Source organism: Eretmochelys imbricata, chromosome 2 (assembly GCF_965152235.1).
Source record: "Eretmochelys imbricata isolate rEreImb1 chromosome 2, rEreImb1.hap1, whole genome shotgun sequence".
Classification (NCBI taxonomy): domain Eukaryota; kingdom Metazoa; phylum Chordata; order Testudines; family Cheloniidae; genus Eretmochelys; species Eretmochelys imbricata.
In genome coordinates, this window is record NC_135573.1 from 91,088,113 (window position 1) to 91,113,234 (window position 25,122).

The 25,122-nt window shown below is 40.0% G+C and overlaps 1 protein-coding gene across 1 annotated transcript in view; it reads right to left on the reverse strand.

The window, feature by feature from the left end:
• The window catches only part of CEP76 (centrosomal protein 76), a 46,402-nt gene extending 21,280 nt beyond the window's left edge, over positions 1–25,122 (reverse strand). The window contains exons 1-9 of the mRNA XM_077809068.1: positions 25,001–25,122; positions 13,635–13,790; positions 13,176–13,257; positions 12,533–12,757; positions 10,812–10,997; positions 8,482–8,579; positions 7,192–7,320; positions 4,370–4,561; positions 1,962–2,128 (exon numbers count right to left, since the gene is read on the reverse strand). Of these exons, the coding sequence (XP_077665194.1) occupies positions 1,962–2,128; positions 4,370–4,561; positions 7,192–7,320; positions 8,482–8,579; positions 10,812–10,997; positions 12,533–12,757; positions 13,176–13,257; positions 13,635–13,790; positions 25,001–25,063 (1,298 nt within the window). The 5' untranslated portion in view covers positions 25,064–25,122. The remainder of the gene's footprint in view (positions 1–1,961; positions 2,129–4,369; positions 4,562–7,191; positions 7,321–8,481; positions 8,580–10,811; positions 10,998–12,532; positions 12,758–13,175; positions 13,258–13,634; positions 13,791–25,000) is intronic.

Here is a 25,122-nt window from a genome sequence, read left to right on the forward strand (position 1 = left end):
GACTGTCATTTGATCAACAGTTCTATGATGATACATAGGTTTACTATGTGATCGATACATGATTTTTCCTGTCTGAATCATTGCCTATTCTTAGCACAACCTTGAATCTACCACTTTCTTTATTCTGGCTAGAATAATAAAAGTGTAAGTACCTTACCTGGGACAGACAGTAGTTGAATGCCCTTCCAGTTTTCACACTGACTGAGGTCTTCTTTCTTTGGAAGCTTCATATATGACCCTTTTTTCACGATTTCATATTTTTTCTTCTTTTTTATAATCAGCCCATCAAAATGTCCACTGTGTTCCTCAAGTCTGCCTTAAGGACCTCAATTAGTATATTATCTGGCCCCCGTGCCTTTCCACTTTTTAAACTGATTGACTGCTTTCTCTACTTCTACTCTCCTGATAGGTCCTAGCTCATCATCTATTTCTTCTTCTTCTGTACTTGGGAAATTGGCCACTGGCTTGCCATTCAACTGTTGACTCAAGTACTTCCTCCATGTATTTAGTTCTTCTGAGGTCTTGGTTGTTAGGTTGATATTTGTTTTTCTTTCTGACAACTGTCTAATGATGTTGTACAGTGTCTTAGTGTCATTTTGGGCTGAAGTAGTCTATGCATCTGTTGCCATTTTATCTATAAAGTTTCATTTGCCTTTCCTAGCACTCCTTTTGGCCTCTTTTTGTTCTTTACAGCATATTTCTCCTGGAGTCACCGCATCTTGTGTTCTTGTTACTATTTAGTTTATTCAGTTTTGCATCTTCTGTTTTATACCATATACTCTCAGATAACCATTTGTTGTGATGTTTCTTCCTGAATGTCAGCACTCCTTCACATGTTTTAGTGAAAGTTTCCTTTACCTGTTTTCATTTGCTTTTTGCTGTCCATCATCTTAATCTTCAAGTACCTCGTATCTGTTTGCTAGCTTTTTGTGTTGTCATCTGTTTTAGCTTGGTGATGTTGTGATATAGACATCCCGTTATTCAGATCTCTTCTTTGTTCTTATTTCTGTTATCAATTTAGCTATCACTAGTGTGCAGTGCATTCCCCCATCTTCTAAACGTCTTCATTTGTGCCGAACTGTAACATGACCAATTTGGTTCCCTGTTGTGTGGTCTGGTTACCTCCAACTTATGAATTATATGGTGTGAGAAGATGGTCACCGGAGGAACTAAGTCATTCATTCCACAAAAATCAGCAAACATTTCACCATTTTCATTCACTTGAAAAAATCTTGTTTCAAGCAAGAAGTGCTGTGAGTTTGTTTTTTAAATGAATATTGAGCATTTGGAGGACTTTCCTAACTAGATATTACTTGCAAAGTAACTGCTGGTCCTAAATTATTTAAGCGTACCTCTTTAAGCAAAACATTCTAAATGCATAATGAGTTAAAGATCAGTCTGAGGCCAGAGCAGGCCAAAGTCAAAAAGTCAGAGTCCATTATCAAACTGAAAGCATGGGAGAGAACCAGGATTAGGATGGGACAGGGTTTTGCACCGGGCTCAGCAAGGGTCCTAAGCTGAAGACAGTAAACCAAGATCAGGGTCAGGAGCCAGACCAAAGTTGACAGATAAGAGTCCGGAATCCAGGCGACTCACAGCGAGCAGTGATGAGGAGGGGATCTAGGACAAAAGAGGTCTGCGTTGCTCAGACAACTCCCAGAAATGGCCTCCTGGTTTATATGGAGAGTGCCAGCCAATCATGTAATCATGGAGGGCTGTTCTCATGCACCTTAGGGCAGGACTTCCTGCAGGGCTTAGCCTCTCAGTACTTCTGGGTGGCAACTCCTCCAGGGCTCCTGGCTGTGATAAGGAAATGGCATTTGCCTCATACCCGGCAGCGCCTTGTTCTAGTGCCATGGGTTTTTACACAGACCCAGAAGATGGGAACCTGCAATGACATTACCTATGTTTGGAAAATATATTTTACATTATCTTAATTCCCCTAAACTCATTTTACTCACCTGTGTCCCGTTAAACTCTCCCAAAAAGTGATGGTTCCATCAGTCCCACAAGTCATTACCCATGTGTGAGGGACTCCTTTTGCTTTTGTTCCTACACAAACAAAGGCTTCCAATCCATATCCAAGGAGAAGGCTACACAGAAGGTTAGCATGATCTTCACAGTCACCCTAGATAACAAATGTATTTTTTATTAACCACATGAACACATATTGCAGTAATTTTTAAGTCTTCTAGTTATGATGCCCCAAGCCTTTTTTTAAAAATAATTTATCTACAAAAAGAGCACAGCAAAACAATAGTAGGTATTTTTAAAAATGAGCAATGTGTGTGTTATCAAGTATCTTGCAATTCTTTTGTGAATATATTACTCATAGAAAGTGGCAGGTTTGACAACCATGGAGACTGTACTACCTAGAGGACAGGTACAGCAAAGAAATAGTAAGAAACAAGCCATACATACAATACTCACTCGAGGGCAAGTTCATGCATTAACCTGCCAGTGTGCCTCAGCTGCATTCCAGAAGCAATATTTGTAAGGGGCATGAGATATGTGCCACTTTCCATCCCCGTTACATTTTCATCCTCTCAGAGGAGACTGACAGTTTTATTTGTGGTGGTTTCATCATGTGGACACCTGACCACTAGGAACTTGCCTGAGATCTCCAACTCATTTCACAGACAAACTTATTATTCTATTCTGGTGGCCTGTTAAATCTCTCCACCTGACAAGTCTCTTCGTTCTCTGTGAGGTATTGCTTCATTTCCTCTAAAGAGAGACTAAAAAACGCCCCCAAAAATAAAAACAAAACTTCATTTTGAACTGAAACAATCAGTGTGATGCAATTTTTAAGAAAACTTTTGTTCTGTCTCTTGAATCACACTCTGGGTATGAGTATTATTCAAGAATATTTCTACTTATTTTATTTTAGAGTGACTTTAAACCAAAACAGGAGCTGGAAGAACATCAACACAGGAAGCAGTCCTCTTAAATAGTAAAGGTACAAAAATCAGGCAAGTATCTGCTGGAAATATAACAAAAGCTCTATTGCATTATCACACACTTAAGGTAATAATTAAGCCAAATTACAAAACAATTTAAAAAAAAAAAGAGAAGTTTTAGATTTTATTTCTCAAGTTTTTTTTAAGATCATTAAGCAATTAAGTTTTTTTTTTTTAAATCTCAGTAATGGTTAAAAGAAAATTAATGCAGCTAAATACAACTCTCAACTACAAAAGAACATCTTTCAGAAGTTGTAAAGCAATTATTTGAAATATATACCGAATAATTCCAAGAATGAATTAAATACTGAAAGCGATCTCAGATATCCTGAAGTTAGCTGAGATTTTATAAAACTGTGACTCAAATATTACGTCAGAGTTGTGCATTTCTCCAACAAAAACATATGGTTTCCAAATTTTTACAAAAAAGATCAGAAGTTGTTTTCCTTAAAATACATCTATTCTCACCTCTAAGAAAAAAAGTTTTCCAAAAGTACTGCATGAAGCATAACACTCCAGTACAATGAGTCTTTTCAGAAAAATTGAATACTGCATTCCTCAATTATTCTAATGATGTTGTATGTTTTGCTAAATTTATTATTTTATACCCTGAAGAGGTTTCAATGCTAATGTAAAACCCCCTAAAAAGCACTTACTGAAAGCAATGTTGGTGAGTCAATGACCCCTAATATCAGGTAGGGGCTCTATAATGATGTTGAAGGATAAGAAATTAAAACAAGATTCTATCCATTTGTGCTCATTAAAGATCCCATGGACCTTTCATAGGAATAGTGTAATATTCTAATTCTAATATTCAAATTTTAAAATGTGGGAAACTACATTTGCCTATTTAAATTCTGTCTGCAATTTCAGTTGGCTATGGTATTCTGCACTTCCTATGATAAACATACAGGTGTAATTATTTTTTATGGTTTAACCCTTCAGAGGTGGCAGCACTTTGGTGGTCGGGGGTGTGTGTGTACAGAAGATTCTTGCTTCTCTTTGTTGCATTCTGTGATTATTCGTGATGAAAGAAGATATTTATTCAGATATACAGTAGATGCAATCCATAAACTGTACAGTCCCTACTCGTCTAATGTACATTGTGAAAATTGAAAACAAAGATTTGTTTCCAACCTGTTTATAGCATATCCCCCCTCAGAAAGAGAGGCTTGTAAGAGACTTTTCACCTTTCTATGGATCATTCAAAACCTTCTTTGCCTATTGTTTAATGTATATGTCATGATATGAAAAATACATATCATATCACGGGTTATCATTTGTAATTTAGAACATATCCCCTTCGAAATAGAGTTTAATGTGTATATTTTTCAACGTATAAAATATTAGTCACTTTAAATAATTAAAAATATAGCACTGCAGTTACACAAAGGAATATCCCATTATACCTTATTTCTACACAGAAAAGCCAGAAGGGTGCACCACTGTTCTTGTTTACCACCACCTCCTCCAATGACAGGGGCTCTTTCATAACCAAGGACATTAACAAATCTTGCAGCTTGCCTGGGTGTGTCCAGCAACCGGCCTGCTCGAAGTGGTCTGACATATGAACACACTGGACGGTTTATCCCATTTTCATCCTGAACATTAAAAAAAATTGTGATGAATGGGGATTAACCAAAGTTCCGTGTGAAAACAAAATGCCATCAATCTTTTCTGGGAATGAACAGCTGCACAGCAAGATGAAACCTGTGTGTAGCTAACTCTGATCTTTTGCTTTAAAAGTAGAAGTAATTTAAAAAAAAAAAATTCTTTGATTTGCTTTTCTTTTGTTTTTAATGCCCTTTTAGAAGCAAAGTAAACAGTATTAAAAGGAAAAATTAAAATTAAGTGAATTTAGCCTTGGTTAAAAAGTGCCAGATTGACAACAGATAGTCCTTGAATCCATAGAACAGACACAACAAGGTAGTAGCAGTACTAGCTTCAACTTCATCCTCCCCTTCTAGGAATAAGAAGTCGCTCAGCCAATCTTTGACAGCTCTGCTGAGATTGGTAACAAGGGTGTTAATTTTATTTATAAAGTGCACCCACTCCAGAGTAACTCAGGGTGCCACACAGGCAACTGCATAAAATTATAAAATCTTTTCATTAAGTATCATATAATGTAAAATGCAAAGACAAAAAATATTAAAACTAAAGAGGGAAGAAGTTCCTGCATAAAAGACAAAAAAGGTCCTGACAGTAAACATTCACCAGCTCATTCTAAAGACCTATTTAACATGGTCACATGGCAATAAACCTTTAGGTTACTGCCAACCAGGGCTGGATTTGAGCTACGGATATACATCCTAATTCCAATGCCTCCCACAATATTTCAAGGTAAAATATATTGTATCATCATTATTTTTATGCATATTGGGGTTATTTTAAGTCATACAAAATCAAGTAGATACTAATAATTCTTAGATATTCCTCAACATCTCCAAGAAATCAGAATGAGAAGAAGATTCTGAAAGATCTCCTATCAGGTTATGAGGAACGCCTGCAGCATCAGCTTCTTCATAATTTTAAGACAGTTTCAAGCAGTATAAAAAGTTCACTTTTACCACTGCAATATCACATGGTCAAGCAAAACTAGTAGTAAGTTATACAGGTCACGCTAATAAAACCTTTTAACATATATATTCTGTATAATGTACAGTAACTTCTCACTTAATGTTGTAGTTATGTTCCTGAAAAATGCAACTTTAAGTGAAACGATGTTAAACGAATCCAATTTTCCCATAAGTTTTAATGTAAATGTGGGGGATTGGGTTCCAAGGAAATTCGGGGGGGAGGGGGGGGGGCAGACAAAAGGCATTATACTGTACTGTGGTTGGGAAGTGCCCCTGGTTTACCCCACACAGTCACAGCCCGCTGCAGGCAAGGATGCTAGGAAGCACCTTCACAGCAGCAGCGGCAGCTTACCTGGAGAAGAACAGGAGCCGACTTTGCTGGGGGATGCTCCAGGCCCATGTCTTCCCGTCACCACTCCACTCCAGGCCCACCTCTTCCCACCCCAATACACCTCCTCTCCAGAGCATGCTGCATCCCCACTCCTTCCCCGTCCCCAAAAAGTCCTAAGCGCTGCCAAACAGCTGTTTGGCAGGCTTAGGACTTGTGGGGGGGGAGGGAAGAGCAGAGACGCGCTGCTTCCCCACTCTTCCCCCTCCCTCCCAGCGCTTCCCTGCTGCCAAACAGCTGTTTGGCAGCGCGTAGGATTTTCTGGGAGGGAGGAGGAGGAGTGGAGAAGAGGAACTTGTGCAATGCTCCCTTGTAAAGTCACTGCTCTTCCACAAAATCTTACATGCAGTGTACAGAGCAGGCAGCCAAACGATGTTATAAGGGAGCACTGCACAACTTTAAACGAGCATGTTCCCTAATTGAGCAGCGACATAACTTTGAAACAAAATTAAGCGGGAGGACATTAAGTGAGGAATTACTGTATGCACCACATTGATTACAGAAAGTGTATTCTAGGAATAGAAGTTTTTAGTTTCTTTTATTTAGGCTTGCAGCTTCATGAGATAATGGACTTCAAAGATGTGAGATGTTTGTGTTCAGGCCTTGGTCAGATATAACTTTCGGGAGGGAAATCCATATTTGGCTGGAGGAGAAAATATTTCTCTGGCAGATTGGCTTAAAAGAAGTGGCAGCTGTTTGAAGCTCATCACAATTCTGAACGAGATGAAATAGTAGGCAGAGCGCAGGCAGCCATAACTCAGCCATGACTTACATTTATATACTTCCATGTTACATATGTAGAGGTGGTAACCATATGATAAATAAGTTCACCATGCAACTTTGACACTCTCTCTCTCTCTCTCGTCTTCTCTATCTATCTCTACTGGGATTTATTCTAACATTATTAATCTCTGCGCCGCTTCAATAGAACAGTCCCATGATAATTTTTAAAACTCTAAAATAGTCTTAAAAGTTGTTCCGTAAGGCATCTGGCATATATAGATTACATGATGTTTTAGTGTGGCATAAGAACTTGTTTGGAATGACCTGCATAAATCACTTTAGGTTTTGCCACTTGTAAGTAATGCAGAAATCTCAAATTCATAAGGATGAAATTTTATATCACATTGAAACATGCATTCTGTACCTAGAAATATACACTCTTATGCAAAATAGGTTACTTATACCTGTAGTCTGTACGTACAATTAAAATACCTTAAATTGGGAGTAGAGCAGATATTTCAATCTTTTAGAAGAATTCACAAACCTGTGCAAAAATCTTTACCAGCCTTGTGTTGTGTGAAGGCCTGATCTGCAAGTATTCTCTCCACCACTGCTTAGCATACACAAGAAACAAACGCTCTTTTTCTGCTGTTTTCTGCCGTTCTAAGGCAAGCTACAGTAAAAATAAATATATTTAACTTTAATATTCCTGATATACATTAATGCTATGAGAGAAAATTCTAAACTGTTAACAGTCACCATAGTAAGCAGTGGGAACATCAAATCTTTTCATTCTTAAAAATAAATTAAATAAATAAATAAATAAATAAAGCAGCTTAGTATTTAAAATAACACTTATACAAGTGCTGAAAGTAATCTTATTTAGGGTTTGAAATATTTCCTAAAAACTAATGAAAACTTAGTGTTATACTTCTTATTTGGATGCTAACACACCAAAGAGCTAGTAGATTTGTCATCAGTGTTGTGTGTCTTATTAATGAAAACGGAGGACAACCTCTCTGAATCTTCATATTAATATTTACTGGCTTTCATCATGAGGGGAAAGGTAGTAAGAAGACAAACACATATGTCATGTATATAAGGAAAAGAAATGCGCTGAAGCTACCTTATTTTGCTGCTTAAAGGTGATTAAATTAGGTTTAAAGTACATGTACATGGTGATGTAGTTTGAAATAAAATTGTGAATGATCTTTTTTTAAAATTACAAAGAAGAAACAGCTCCTTATAGGGAATTTTTAGATGAATATAATTGTTCAACATGAATATTCTTCAAGACAATTTCAAAATCCAATGTCAGAGAAAAATACTTTGTATACGTCTAGTGAAAGACTCAAGGAGCTCAGTTTATTTAGTTTAACAAAAAGAAGTTTAAGGAGTGATTTGATTACAGTCTATAAGTACCTACATAGAGAACAAATATTTGAAAATGGGCTCTTCAATTTAACAGAGGACGACATAACCCAACTCAACAGCTAGAAATGGACGCTAGACAAATTCAGACTGGAAATAAGGGGTAAATTTTTAACAGCAATGGTAATTAACCATTGCAACAGTTTGCGAAGGGTCACGGTGAATTCTCCATCACTGGAAATTTTTAAATCAAGATTGGATGCTTTTCAAAGAGATATGCTCTAGGCATTCTTTTGGGGAAGCTCTCTAACCAGTGTTACACAGAAAGTCAGATTACATGATGACAATGGTCCCTCCTCGCCTTGGAATCTACGAATCTATGTATCAATACATCTGAAATCTGACAGCTGGGTGAATTTACAAAAACAAAACAAAAACACTCGCCGTACAAATTATGACTTACTTGAGTATTAACTATTTCCTGGGATAGTGTCTTATTTGGCTGTGGGTACATCTCAAGTTTGATATTTAGGACTCCAACAGAAACCTTTGATTCTGTACCTTTGAACAAAAATACTGCTTGATCAATTCACTGAGAATTTCAGAGGCATCTATGACATATAGATCAGTCAACCAAGAATGAACACAAAAAAGTTAAATAATTTAAAAAAAAATTGTCTATCCATTTTAATTCTGAAAAGAAAGATGCAAGTTTTTCTTACGATCATATTAGATTGATGCTTAAATATTTGTGTGTGTACTTTATTATATGTAGGACAGCAGCATCTTGAGGCCCCAATCAAGGATAAGGGACCCACTACATTAAGTACTGTACAAAAAGGTTTAAAATTCCCCCACAAAAAACTGACAGTCATTGCCCCAGAGATCTCACAATTTAGGATTATGACCTGATGTTAACAGGTGTAAGAAACAAATATTTCGAAGAGGATGAGGCAACAGTGAAATTAGCAACATAAGCAACAGTATCAGCCAGCTATTTGTCTAGCTCAGGGGTTCTCAAACAGGGGGTCACAAGGTTATTACCTCGGGGGGGAGGGGTTGCAAACCCCACTTCACCTCCAGCATTTATAATAGTGTTAAATATAAAAAAAAGTGTTTTTAATTTATAAGCGGGGATTGCACTCAGAGGCTTGCTATGTGAAAGGAGTCATCAGTACAAAAGTTTGAGAACCACTGGTCTAGCTACATCAAATGGCAGCATCTACAAAATACATCACAACACAGGTAAGACTTAAGGGGAGTTTGAAAGAGGACAAGATAGTGGTTCTATAGATTTTAATGCTTTAACTGAACGAACAAGTAGAAAAATCACAGGAGTTTTTCCATTAATAACTAAAAATTATTCAAATCCTTACACTCAAATGGTTTGTGTGTACTTCTCAGACCCTCTTCTACCCAAGTCTGTGGTTGTGTGTTAAACTTCTTGAATAATCTCATTTTGTCAGTGAGCTATTTGGTTCTTTTTATTTAATTTTAAAAAAATCCACAAAAGTACTGAAGGTAATATAAACAATGGCATGGTCATAGTAGGGTTGTTTTTCCTTAAACAAGCTTCATGTCAGGCTTTTACTCCTTGTACATCAACACTGGACTAATCCATCAAAAAAAAACAAAACAATTTTTTTTAAATTAGCACTTATGTAATACCAAAAATGTTCAAAATACTTCAAAAACAGTAATTATTTAATCCGCACAACAGTATTCTAAAATATGTAGACAAGTTGTTCCTGTTTTACAGATGTAGCAATTGTGACAGAAAATACTCAAGTGACCTACCCAAGAGTAAAAAGTGAGTCTATTGCAGAGCTAGGATTAGAAGTCAAAGATCTTCTTCCACCTACCCATGTCTGGTCCATTAAACTATAGTGCCTCAAGAATTAAAAGTTCCATCCCAATTTGGAAAAAAATCATGTATTAAAGCTACGCTTAATGATAAACCTATACATTTAAAACTGAACTATTATCTTAGCAGCAACATGCTTTATTCAATCATGGTAACATGTAGAACTGAGAGCCTAACACTGTGCTCTCTGTGGCTAGTTTTAAAACTGCTATTCAGAACTCCGTGAACAGCAATGAAATTGTGAAGAATGTCAGTTTCACACCAGTGATGCTCTGGAGGGCTATGAGCAGAAGAGGCAGACAAGGAAATATTCACCCGTAAAAAAGGAGCAAACACAAAGGCTGACAGGTGGAGTCCAGAGACTTCTTTCCTCCTCACCCCTTGCAGCAGTCAGGAAGCTCTAGAGAAGGTAAATAGAAAGAGCCTTCTCCCTTCCATTTGCTGTGGGAGTTGGAATTTCCGATTTGACATAGCTACTAGCTAGAGGCTGACAAAATATGAAGCTCCTATCCAGGGTTCAAGGACAGCACCTTGGTGAAAATCCAGCATCCTCCCTTTTCACAATAAGTGGAAATGTGCTTCTCAGCAGGCTAACCCTAGAACTTCCTGGTGGTGGATCAGCCTCATCTTTTGGATCTGTCTGGCTAGGGGGTCTTGCCTGGTTATTTATTTAAGCTCTTTAGAATACAAACAGAGGGGAGGTCCCACCTCATAATTTCTCTAATCATAGAAGCGAATTTGGAATATTTTGTATATTAGATGACTGTAAAGAAGAATCTGATTACAGGTATCCCATGTAATTTATTAGGAGATATTATTTTATGTTAGTTAGCCAAACGACGAAGCCATATTGTAAATACTGGTTTCAGCCACAAGCAATTTTTATACAATATTTAGTTTGCCATTATAGCTGAAGCGTTTAATCTTACCTACACCCAGAAGTTCTACAGCAACATTTGTTACTCTGTTCTCTGCACCAAGGACTGATCGCCATTCCAAAAAATAGGATGCCACTAATGTGGTCTCACCAAATGTGTCAGTTTTGATCAGAACCATATGCACTGGATCACATATTGATAACATAGTGGTTGAATCCACCATCTTACTTCCGTCACCTGCCATTATTAGACCAATACAAAATAACAAGGACATTACTTTAATCACAATATCGTCATTACAAATGCTCCCCACTAGAATTGCTTTAAGAGAACACACAGTTACGTCCTCTAAAACTTTGTTTTAAATTGGTTTAAATTAGAAAGCAATCAGTTCTGGCCACTCATCTCCCCCAATCTCAAAAGAAGATATAGGAGAAATAGAAGGGGTTCAGAGATAAATTATGATAGAGGCATGGAAAGACTTCCATATGAGGAAAGACTAAAAATATTAGGGTTGTTTAGTTTACAAAGGTGACAAATGGAAGGGGCAAAGATGCAAGTACAGAGAATAATGACTGTTCGAAGGAAAGTAAACTTTTTGGCACTCTTATTTGGCCCTTCTAATAATACAAGAACAATGAGACATTCAGTTAAATGAAAAGGTAACAAATTTAAAACTGATAAAAGGAAATACTGAGTTTGTTTTTTTTTAAACCACGATGCATACTTAACCCATGGAACTCATTACCACAAGACACATTTGAGGAAAGCACTTAATAAATTTTTTTAAAAAAGACAGGCATTTAATGAGAATATCCTCAATTACATTAGCTGGGATACTTTAAAAAATAAATAATATAACCATCACGCTTCAGGGCACAAGCCAACTACTAACTGACAGCAGTTAGAAAGAAACTTCCCCTATAGTCAGGTTATTCCATAATAATCTTGTGTGGGCTTTCTAATACCAGATGCTTCAAAAGAAGGTAACGTCGGTGAGCCATTGATCTGATGTGGTACAACAACTCTTACATTCCTAGGTTTTCATTTATACCACTGTATGCATGAATGTGGAATCTTCATCTGCTGTTTTACTATCTGACTAATTTAACAAAAGAACTATACATTATTTTGGTACAATATAAAAATCACTTATAGGGCCTTCTAATATTTTCAATAGGACAATGGAATATATGTCTAGTTTGAGTGGCTACAAGACTTCTAGCCTTGAACTATGCAGCCAAGGCACAGCTATATTCCAGCATGACATACATCCTGTTTCATCTTGTTAATTCAATTAAAATATTTTGGAGGTTTACAACATGGTAATAATCTTGCCCATTAAACTCCTTTTTCAAACATATTTTGACTGTTTTTCCTAAGTTAATATATTCTCTCTCTATCCCTTTAGGAAAGGAATTGGCATTATTGTACCAAAGCCTACAGCCAACAATAGATGTGGCAGTGGCCACCATCTATATTGACGAGCTAATATTATTAACAACCCCTAATGTAATCTAATCCATCTACATGTTTTAATTCTGATATGATAAATACTCAAAAATTATCGCAACAGTCACAAACATTCCCTATATTTCCAACTAAATCATGATTAGATAAACGTAGTTTTGAAGAAATAAAGTATCAGACAATGAACACTTTCACCTGCATTTGGTATATTATTGATCAAAATAGTATCAAATAATTTTAAACAACTCCATAAGGTTAGCACAATACATGACATCTATTTTCAGATTTACAGTGTTCCTTACCTAGGCTATCCTTGTGTATTTCAAGTAAAAAACCATCATGAAAATCTGGTTCACAGGCACATGGGACGGGCTTAGAGCGGAAACGTTGGTTTCGAAAGTGCAAACACAGAGTGAAGGTAGAACAAATTTGACCAGGGAAAGGTTCAGGTTCTTGCAGATGTTCCAGAAAAGCTTTTCCACCCAAAACCTGAAGGTAAAGATACCTCCGTGTTGGGTCAATGTTAGCTGCAAAGTGTAGCAATAAATGTGAAGAAACTGCCAACATATCTTAAGAAATGTATTTAAAACATCAGCAAAGAAATACAAAAAGATCACCACAAGACACACTTCCAAAGAAAATGTTTGAAAGAATGGATAAAACTGGTTCTTAAAATATTTAGCAAACATTTCAATTTATGCTAAAATGTGTGATTTGTTGTTATTGTTCCTGCTGCTGCTTACATGGCATGTCTTTCTGCTATATACACTGTTTTATTTCCTTTTGATAAACAGGAAAACCGCTTGCTTTCTGTACAATATGGAAATTATTTTAACTGAATTACTAAAACAATCAAAAGTTCAAATAGTTAGCCTTACATTTTTAAGTAAAATTTCATATTTCTTACGGAACTATGACCCAGATATTAAATTAACAAAAACATACTTTTTTGCAGTACTGGAGGTTGTCTGTCAACAAAATGTGTAGAAGGTTTTGGAGTTGAAGTCATCTCTCGGTCATTCATATCCTAGAATTATAGTTAAAAGACATTTTTTAGAGTCAAGGAAGGATATCACGCTCTTGAAACCCTGAGAATCCCTCACTCCCACCCCCACAATGCCTCAAACATCACCCTTCTCACGAGAGGCTAGTATCTTCCATCCGACTGGATAGTTTAATACTGTACACAACTTCAACTGATTTCAGAAACAATAGTGTAATTCAATGACATCAGAGTAAACGTTAAACTGATTTGCTAACAATTTGGTAGCAATTATTAAAGCTAATATAAGTAACATTTGAGTGCATTGAGCTTTCACTTTCTAGGGAAAGAATTTCCACAATGCCAAGATGATGATATTTTCCACTCTGTTTCACATGTTTTCTTTTTCAAAAGTTACTCACGGTTACAAATGTAAGTTCTTTCATAACATCATCAATGATTCCTCGTCGTCTTAGGGCTTTCATCAGATCTTCTGCGGATAACTGTTGATGCTCGGGCGCTAATTCTTCACGTATAGTCTCAGCAAGTACTTCTCGGATTCTGCCATGGACATCCATCTAAACAGAATACTCTATTACCCTGGGGGAATTCTGTGCAACTGCGCACGTGCACAATTAATGAGCCCCGGAGATTTCTAATTTTTGTACAGAAAAAAGCTTCTGCCAAATTGTTGCTGTTCTGCCTTATACCCACCAGAGGGCGCTGTGGAGATAGAACAAAGCTGCAGCTCGCAGCTAGCTAAGGAAGAGAAAGCCCGCCTTCTTCACCGCACCTGTGGTCAGGTCAGTAGACAAGGGCTATGGGGAGACAGACAGCGTAGGGTGTTGGGGTGGGGTGGGGGTGGGGTTGGACAGACTGCGGCAGGGGCTGAATGGGAGTGGAGGCACAGGGCCACGTGGGGGCCGGGGAGGAGGTGCAGAGACACATTGGAATGGGGGAGGGGGGTACAGGGAGACATAGGGACAGAGGGTGACTGCATGAGGGCACAGAGACACATGGTGATGGGGGAGGGGGTGCAGAGCTACATAGGGACGGGGAGTGGCTGGATAAGGGCATGGAGACACATGGGGACTGGGGCAGATGTGCCTGACTGAATGGGAGAGGCCAGGGGTCAGCCAGGGTCTTCATGGGGGAAGCTCCCCAACAATCCCTCCCCACCCCCCCAAAATATCTGTTCCATACTTTTGCCACCCATACCAAACAACCCTCCAAGTTCACACCCAGGCTCTTCCCCAGCAATTTACTTCCCTTTCCCTCAGCTCCTCTGTTACCCTGACTCCCCCAAGCCTTTGCACTTCTTCTGAGGGGTGCAGGAAATACGGTTCTGTATTGTAGTTTAAATGAATTATTACTCAGAGTTCTGTATTAATATGCCTAGTAAGGAATCTATTTGTCAAAAAACATTTCCTGAATCTTTTGTGTTGTCTGTATTGTTATAGACATACATGCTGACAGGTATTTTGAAATAAATGACCAAAATAATTGAAACTGGTAGGATTATATTGTGTTATTCTGACAAATAAAATATGCAGAATTTTAAAATATCGTGCACAAACTTTTAAATTTTTTGGTGCAGAATTCCACCAGGAGTAACTTCATATTACATCCTGTACAACAATCTACCCAATCTCAGACAGGATTTAAAAACACTACTTTTTTGATACTCCTACAATATTTAAATAAGCCATATCCCTTAATAAAAGCATAGTGCTCTTTAGAACTAGACACTTCTGAGCAGCATGGTAGTGGATTAAAATTAACAGATCTGCAAAAAAAACAGCAGTCCAGATGAAACAGTAATACAGTACACAATGTATTTCCCATTTTGACTGTGGGGCGAATAGTCATCACCGGTTTCCAAAAACAGGAGAAATCACAAAATACTTCCCTACATTATACTGGGAATTTTGCAGCTGCCTTTCACCTTCACTTCCAAATTGCGCATATAATGATTTTTATTTGCTAATAATTTCTCAGCAGTCATTAAAACCAATAAAAACAACATTTGAGTGTACTGAGCTTCCTCTCTCTATTGAAAGCATTTCTACATTCCCAACAAAAGTAGAGAATTTCAACTAACTCCTGACTGGGTATATCACAGGATGGGATGCAGATATACAATTTTTAGACACCATTAAGGACTGCTTCTTAGAACAGCCAGTCTTGGAACCCATAAGGGGAGAGGCAATTATTGATTTAGTCCTAGGCAGGGCCATCCCTAGGAGGGTGCAGGTCCCAGGACAAATTAGCCGCTAGTCTCCTCTCCTCACCGTCCGCCGCTTACCTCCTCACACACACACCGCCACATATCTCCCTGCCGTCCCACCGCTTGCCTTCCCGCTGTCCGTCCGGCGCACCCCCGTCTGTCCACCCCACCGCTCTCCTTCTCGCCGCCCCACCTGCTAGTTTCGTCGCCGTCTATCCAGCATGCCCACGCAGCCCGCCACTCTCCTTCTCACCATTCGCCTGCCTCCCCGTTCACCTCCTCAGCCCGCTTGTCCACCTCACCTCCCCGCCCGCCTCCTCACATAAATATTGGGACAAATGGCGTCCTGATCATACATCGGTTGGGACGCAGGACAAAGGGCTAAATATCGGGACAGTCCAGATTTTATCGAAGCATGGGGCTCCCCAAAGCACAGGGCAGTCACCTCGATTCACCCTACCCAAGCTTTGGTCCTAGGTGGAGCACAGGATCTGGTCCAAGAGGTGAATATAGCTGAACCACTCAGTAACAGTGACTAATGTAATTAAATTTAACATCTGGGGGGGGGGGGGGGGGAAGAAAATGAAAAATCCACAAAAGTATAATTTCTTATAAAAGTATAAGAACAACAAAAATAAGAAAGCTAGTTAAATGGAAATTAAAAGGAACAGTCACAAAAGCGAAATGCCTGCAAGCTGCATGGGAACAATTTAAAAACACCATAACAGAAGCTCAAACTAATTGCATATATTTTTTTTAAAAAAAAACAACAACAGTAAAAGGATCAAAAAAATGGCACATGGCTAAAAGGAGTAAGAGAGGCAGTTAGAGACAAAAAGGCACCCTTTAAAAATTTTAAGTCAAATCCTACCGAGGAAAATAGAAAGGAGCATAAACCATGGCAAGTCAACTGTAAAAAGTATAATTAGACAGGCCAAAAAAAAAAAGCAACTAGCAAAAGACTCAAAAACTAAAGCAAAAATATCTAAAGTACATCAGAAGCAGGAAGCCTGCCAATCAATGGGAAAAATGCACGATCAAGGTGCTAAGGACCACTCAAAGACAACAAAATTGTTGCAGAGAAGCTAAATGAATTCTTTGCATTGGCCTTCACTGCAGAGAATGGTGAGGGAGATTCCCAAACTGAGCCATTCTTTTTAGGTGACAAATCTGAAGGACTATGCCAGAATGAGGTGTAAACAAAGATAGTTTTAGAACAAATTGATAAATTAACAGTAATAAGTCACATGGTAAAGTTCTGAAGAAACTCAAATATGAAATTGCAGAATTACTAATGGTAGTATGTAAAATATTGTTTAAACCAGCCTCCGTACCAGATGACCGGAGGACAGCTAATATAACACTGGTTTTTAAAAAATGGTCCAGAGGTGATCCTGACAATTTCAGGCCAGTAAACCTAACCCCAGTAGCAGGCAAACTGGTTGAAAAATATAGTAAAGAACAGAATTATCAGACACATAAATGAAAACAGTATGTTGAGTACTCCTGTGGGAATTCTGTGCCAAAATATTAAAAATTCTGCACATTCTATCTATCAAAATAATGCAATATAATCATACCAGTTTCATTTATTTTGGTAATTTATTTAAACTAAAATACAATGAATGGAGAATGGGAGTGGGGAGCACTGGAGAAATCCCCAAATCTCTTTGTCTAATAGTAATGTAGGTAGGTTTGACCCTTTATTTCTAATTATTGGTCAACAAATATATGTAGGCATATGCTCAGTGTTACATCATAGGCAACTGAAGAGCAAGTGGGGGCTGGGGAATCAAACTCACAATTTATAGCGACTACTGACCATCTCCAGAAAGTTAAGTACCGAACAGTTCAGGGAGAACATTTTGATAGGATTTTTTTTCAGTCCAAAAATTTAGACCAGTTCTAATCACTAAAGCACTATAAGCATTTATAAGGCCATAGTGTCCTTTACACCACTCTGGCAATATAAAGGAGCCTTAAAACTTGTACACCTGTTTTATACTCCTGGGGAAATTCACAAAGACAATGTGAACAATTCATTAAGCAGGCAGGCTGCTACATTCTGCTCTGCCCCACACCTACCTCCTCAGAAACACCCCAAACCCCTGCCTCTCCATGCCAAGCATGTCACAATAGTGAGCAAGAGGGACAGAGTGTCTCTCTTACATGCACAATTGTCCAGCCCTCCCACCCCTGTCCTAGTGGTGATTTAGATCTCTACCAGCTGCTCCAGGCACCTGAACCAACCTGCGCTGCTGAGGAGGGGCATATGACCACTCTTGTGTGTTTCCCTTTGCTTCCCCATCAGAAGTCATTTTGCTGCAGGGAAGCAAATAAATCTGTGGGAGAAACTAATTCTGTGCATGTGCAGTGAGTCAGAATCTCCCCAGTAGTAGTGGAGGAAGAGTCAACACAGATTTTGTAAAGGGAAATCATGCCTCATCAATCTATTATAATTTTCTGAGGGTGTCAACAAGCATGCAGACAAGGGTGATCCAATTGCTATAATGTATTTGGACTTTCACAAAGCCTCTGACAAGTTTCCATAACTAAGCTCATATGAAAAGTAAGCAATCAAGGGATAGGAGGAAAGTTCTCATGGATCAATAACTGGTTAAAAAATAAGCAGCAAAGGGTAGGAACAAATGGTCAGTTTTCACAATGGAGACGGGTAAATAAAGGGGTCCCCCGAGGATCTGTACTGGGACTTGTGCTGTTTAACATATTCATAAGTGACCTGGAAAAGGGGATAAATAGTGAGGTGGCAAAGTTTTCAGAGGATACAAAATTACTCAAGATAGGCAAGTCCAAAGCTGGCTGAGAAGAGTTACAAGGGGATCTCACAAAACTGCATGACTGAGCAACAAAATGGCAGATGAAATTCAATGTTGATTAGCGCAAAGTAATCAACGTTGGAAAATATAATCCTAATTATACACAGAAAATGATAGGGTCTAAAATAGCTGTTATCACTCAAGAAAGATTTTGGCGTCATCATGGAGCGTTCTCTGAAAACATCTGCTCAGTGTGCAGCAGCAGTCAAAAAATCTAATAGAATATTAGGAACCATTAGGAAATGGAAAGATAAAAAGACAGAAAATATCATCGTGCCACTATATAAATCCATGGTACACCCACACCTTGAATACTGCATGCAGTTCTGTCTCTCCTATTTAAAAAAAAAGGACATACTAAACTGGAAAAGTTACAGAGAAGGGCAACTAAAACGATTCATGGTATGGAACAGCTTCTGTATGAGGAGAATTTAAAAACACTGGGACTGTTCATATTAGAAAAGAGATGACTTAGAGGGGATATTATAGAAGTCTATAAAACCAGGAATGCTGTGGAGAAAGTGAATAGGAGAGGAGGTATTGTTTCATATTCTCTGTGTATATATAAAGTCTGCTGCAGTTTCCACGGTATACATCTGATGAAGTGAGCTGTAGCTCACGAAAGCTCATGCTCAAATAAATTGGTTAGTCTCTAAGGTGCCACAAGTACTCCTTTTCTTTTTGTGAATAGGAGAGTGTTATTTACCCCTTCACATAACACAAGAACTAGAAAGTTAGTGAAATTACTAAGCAGTATATTTAAAACAAACATAAGGAAGTACTTCACACAATGCACAGTGGAACTTGCTGCCAGCGGACGTTGAAAGGCAAGAGTGTAACTGGATTCAAAAAAAGAATTAGGTAAGTTCATGGAGGATAGGTTCATCAATGAGTATTAGCCAAGATGGTCAGGGAGGCAACCCCATGTTCTGGATCTCCCTAGACTCTGATTGCCAGAAGCTGGGAGTGGAAGACAGGGAATGGATCACTCAAAAACTGTCTATTATGTTCATTCCCACTGAAGCACCTGGCATTGGCCACTGTCAGAAGACAAGATACTGGGCTAGATGGGCCATTGTTCTGACCTAGTATGGCCATTTTAAATATTCTTATGATAAAACACTGATTCAAGTTTAACGACTCTCCTCTTGTTCACCCTCTCCACCTTAAGTTAACATGCAGCTTCCTCTACATTTCTTTTAGATGACTGTTTCAAGACAGGAGTACTTCTTCTGGACAAAAGCAGTATCTTCAGACTCATATCTATTCCCCACCTTGACTTAGGCATCAACTATACTAGTACAGTTAAAGCTTTATTACCCCCTAGTGTGGCAGCAGTTCTACCAGTAAAAAGATGCTAAATACTGTTATAGTTATTCCCATTCAGGTAAGAAAATAACTATACTGTTTTAATACACCTTTACACAGGCATAACTGCATATACAATAAGGTCTTTACCAGTATAAGCGTTTCAGTAAAAAAAGACAAAAAAACAAACCTCATCCCCTAACTAAAATAGCTGTACTGGTAAAACTCAAGTGTAGCTCGGGCCTCAACTGTTTGGCTTCATTGTCCATTATCTTGACAGCATTCCAGACCTTGAACACTCCTCCTCCCACATATCCGCAAATCTGCCCATTATGAAATCTTATCTATGCTTTTGTATCATTTTGAGTCTCAAACTCCAGAGTTCTGCCTACACATTGTGTCTAGTATACCCTTGTCCCTACAAGGATGATCTTGTGATCAGGGGACTAGGCTGGGATTCATGAGATCTGGGTTCTGTTGCTGGTTCCATCACAGACTTCCTGTGTGACCATATGGAAGTTACTTAATCTCTGTATTTTAGTTCCTCAACTGTAAAGTTGGGATAAATATACTTCCCAATCTCTCAGGTACATTGTAAGTCTATATTAATTAGTGTAGGTGAGGTACCCTGTTACTATGGTGATAAGTATCACAGAAATGTCTATAAATAAGCATCACATAATTCTCAACTGTTCCAACATCTTTATTTTTATCATCTTTAAAAGAAAAAAGAAAAAACAAAGCCCTCCATGAATTTACTCCAATTTACCTCAAAGACCTTGTCTTCTCCTACTCCCAATCTCTTTCACTTATCTACCACTAGCCTCCTCTGTCCTGTTACACAGTTTGGTAAGCTGATGGTGCAAGAGTCTTCTCTTAAGGTCCTGGCTTTTGCAGCAACCTCCCTTTCTCTCTCCACCTTACCCACTCTGTCTTATTTTGCATAACTGAAATCACAGTTTTTCTCTTTGACCTACGTACCTTTTCAGCTCTCCAAAAGATTGAGAAGTGTGAAAAACAGACTTAGGGATCTGAGCTTGGTATTTTTTGATGATGAAAAAAGACAGATGTAGCAAGCCCAGGAAAAGACTAATCATAGAATATCAGGGTTGGAAGGGACGTCAGGAGGTCATCTAATCCAACCCCCTGCTCAAAGCAGGACCAATCCCCAATTAAATCATCCCAGCCAGAGCTTTGTCAAGCCTGACCTTAAAAACTTCTAAGGAAGGAGATTCTACCACCTCCCTAGGTAACGCATTCCAGTGTTTCACCACCCTCCTAGTGAAAAAGTTTTTCCAAATATCCAACCTAAACCTCCCCCACTGCAACTTGAGACCATTACTCCTTGTCCTGTCATCTTCTACCACTGAGAATAGTCTAGAACCATCCTCTTTGGAACCACCTCTCAGGCAGTTGAAAGCAGCTATCAAATCCCCCCTCATTCTTCTCTTCTGCAGACTAAACAATCCCAGTTCCCTCAGCCTCTCCTCATAAGTCATGTATTCCAGAACCCTAATCATTTTTGTTGCCCTTCGCTGGACCTTTTCCAATTTATCCACATCCTTCTTGTAGAGTGGGGCCCAAAACTGGACACACTACTCCAGATGAGGCCTCACCAACGTCGAATAGAGGGGAACGATCACGTCCCTCGATCTGCTGGCTATGCCCCTACTTATACATCCCAAAATGCCATTGGCCTTCTTGGCAACAAGGGCACACTGTTGACTCATATCCAGCTTCTTGTCCACTGTAACCCCTAGGTCCTTTTCCGCAGAACTGCTGCCTAGCCATTCGGTCCCTAGTCTGTAGCGGTGCATTGGATTCTTCCGTCCGAAGTGCAGGACCCTGCACTTATCCTTGTTGAACCTCATCAGATTTCTTTTGGCCCAATCCTCTAATTTGTCTAGGTCCCTCTGTATCCTATCCCTACCTGCCACCGTATCTACCACTCCTCCTAGTTTAGCATCATCCACAAATTTGCTGAGAGTGCAATCCACACCATCCTCCAGATCATTTATGAAAATACTGAACAAAACCGGCCCAAGGACCGACCCCTGGGGCACTCCACTTGATACCGGCTGCCAACTAGACATGGAGCCATTGATCACTACCCGTTGAGCCCGACAATCTAGCCAACTTTCTACCCACCTTATAGTGCATTCATCCAGCCCATACTTCTTTAACTTGCTGACAAGAATACTGTGGGAGACTGTGTCAAAAGCTTTGCTAAAGTCAAGAAACAATATATCCACTGTTTTCCCTTCATCCACAGAACCAGTAATCTCATCATAGAAGGCGATTAGATTAGCCAGGCATGACCTTCCCTTGGTGAATCCATGCTGACTGTTCCTGATCACTTTCCTCTCCTCTAAGTGCTTCAGAATTGATTCCTTGAGGACCTGCTCCATGATTTTTCCAAGGACTTAGGTGAGGCTGACTGGCCTGTAGTTCCCAGGATCCTTCTTCTTCCCTTTTTTAAAGATTGGCACTACATTAGCCTTTTTCCAGTCATCCGGGACTTCCCCCGTTCGCCACGAGTTTTCAAAGATAATGGCCAATGGCTCTGCAATCACATCCGCCAACTCCTTTAGCACTCTCGGATGCAACGCATCCAGCCCCATGGACTTGTGTACGTCCAGCTTTTCTAAATAGTCCCTAACCACTTTTTTCTCCAGAGGGCTCGCCACCTATTCGCCATGCTGTGTTGCCCAGCGCAGCAGTCTGGGAGCTGACCTTGTTCGTGAAGACAGAGGCAAAGAAAGCATTGAGTACATTAGCTTTTTCCACATCCTCTGTCACTAGGTTGCCTCCCTCATTCAGTAAGGGGCCCACACTTTCCTTGGCTTTCTTCTTGTTGCCAACATACCTGAAGAAACCCTTCTTGTTACTCTTAACATCTCTTGCTAGCTGCAGCTCCAGGTGTGATTTGGCCCTCCTGATTTCATTCCTATATGCCCGAGCAATATTTTTATACTCTTCCCTGGTCATCTGTCTAATCTTCCACTTCTTGTAAGCTTCTTTTTTATGTTTAAGATCCGCAAGGATTTCACCGTTAAGCCAAGCTGGTCTCCTGCCATATTTACTATTCTTTCGACACATCGGGATGGTTTGTCCCTGTAGCCTCAATAGGGATTCCCTGAAATATAGCCAGCTCTCCTGGACTCCTTTCCCCCTCATCAGAGCAGAGACAAGAGGAGAAACAAGATGAAGGAATAATAAACAGATGTTGGAATGGGGAAAATAATTAGGCAAGCAGATACTTGCCCTAACAAAAGGGGAGTAGAAACAAAAACCTCACTTTTAAAACAAACCCTGAGGCAGAGGAAAGGATAACAAGGCAGGATACATACTGGAAGGCTGTTTATTTTAAATCACTCAGTGACCAGAGCCATTGCTTTTCTGACCAGGAGATCCCATAAGGAGGTTCAGTCACCAATTTGATTACATTCATTGTGCTTTCACATTACAGGGAGACTGCACAAAGGTTGTCATCTGCTCCTCGCCCCCTTCACCTTTTTCGGTCCCCTACACAGTAGATTAAGTGGACAAGGGTCTTTTCAACACTAAGTTCAGGAAAGCAGCAGGAATGGACAGAATATATCTTGAATTCCTGAAAAACCTTGGTCTGAAGGTAGCTAGTAGACTTCTTCAGCAATGTCCACTCTTCCGGTATAATATCAAAAGAGTGGAAAGGGGGCCAAGATCATAGTCATTCTGAAGCCTGAAAATGAGGCCACTGACCCAAAAAGCTACCAGCCCATCTCGCCCTTAGCAGTTGCTATAAACTGTTGGAGCAGCTCCTACTTCAAAGTTACAGCACATACTGCAGCAACTGGTACCTAAATCTGGCCTGCTTTTTGGAAATGGTCACAACTAGTGTGAGTGGGTGCCTGCCTTAACCAACTACATAGAACCCAGCTACCAGCAAAAATTAAAAGCAGCAGCAGCAGCCGCCGCCACCATTGATCTTTCTTCTGCATACAATACTGTACGATGCAAACATTTTCTGTTGAAGTTACCATTCGCTTTCTCATGCCAATCAACCATCAAACTCATCACTGAGATGCTGAGTAACACAAGATCCACTGTACGTCTTGGTAAATCTGCCAGCAAATCACAGAGATCTGTCTGCACTATTCAATTTCTACACCAGTGAGAATCCAGTCACATCATCCCATAAATTCATCCATGCAAACAATATTGCACTAGCAACAAAGCATCTCTCTGAAGGCCATAGAAAAGGTGATGAACAATGACCTCCAGACACTTGAGACATATTTCAAAACTTGGTGACTGAAACCCAATGCTCTGCCTTCCATGTGAATAAACGATACCAAAGTGCCACTGCAAGTGGACTTTTGTGGTCTGCTTCTACCACATGACTACAATCCATGGTACCTTGGAGTTACCCTCAACTGGATGCTGACCTATCACCAATACCTTGATAACACCAAAAAGAAGATAAAGACAAGGACTAACATCATGCAGAAGCTCACTAGCACGTTTTAGGGATGACATGCATACATGCTTCAAACATCAGTACAAGTTCTGGTCTTGGCAACCACAGAGTATTGTGCGCCAGCTTCTACACCAATCTCGCTGACGCTGAAATCAATGTCACACTCTGGATTGTTAGGGGATCTCTCAAATCAATGCCAACCAATCCCGGGGCTCTCAATTTTGGAAGGCATCGTGCCAGTCAACATCAGGCAAAATGCTGCTGTGGTCCAGGAGTACAAGAAGACCCTGGCTACTCTGGACCAACTCATACACCTAGACCTCAATTCACTCCCTCTCTCCCAACTCAAGTCCAGGAAGCCTTTCCGGAACCACACGTCAAGGATACAGGCCAATGGAAAAGCTGCCAGCACTCGCTGGCTTGAGTCATGGACTGCTTGCAATGTTCCAGTCAAAGACCTGACTGAAGCTACAATGAAAAGCCCCAGCACTATGCCTTCCCCCTAGGCAGCGGGCAGCACTTAACCCCATTTGGACAACACACAGATGGTGCGGATAGCTCCTCCACAAATGGAAAAACCAAAGAACCACCAAGTTGCGACTGTGGTAAGGTACAAACCACGGGACGCACCGGCTCGCTTCCTGGTTGCAGGCTGGCGTGGGCACTAGCCTACCCCTGCAAGGCGTTAGAATGGCTGTCCAACCTCAAGGGTCAACCATACACTCAGCCGGTTGCTTTTCCAACGCTGCACTAAAGAAGTGACCAGAGCAGCAGGGCGAGGAGGCAGCAGCCCGACACACACACACACACACACACACACACACACCCCCGAAGCTGGCAGTGGTACAAGCCCCTCACAGGCGCAGGGCAAAGCCCTGGCACCAGCTGGCCCAGCACGCGCGCTTCCAACGGCGGCGGGGGAGGGGTCTATTCTCCGGTCTCCCGCCCGCCCCTCACCCTGGTCAGCTGCTGCTGGATGATCTGCTTCAGCTCCGAGGCTTTCTCCGGGGGCAGCGCCATGGCGAGCCCAGAGCGGGACAACTCCTTCGGGACACGCGCCCGGCCCGGTGCCCGGTGCC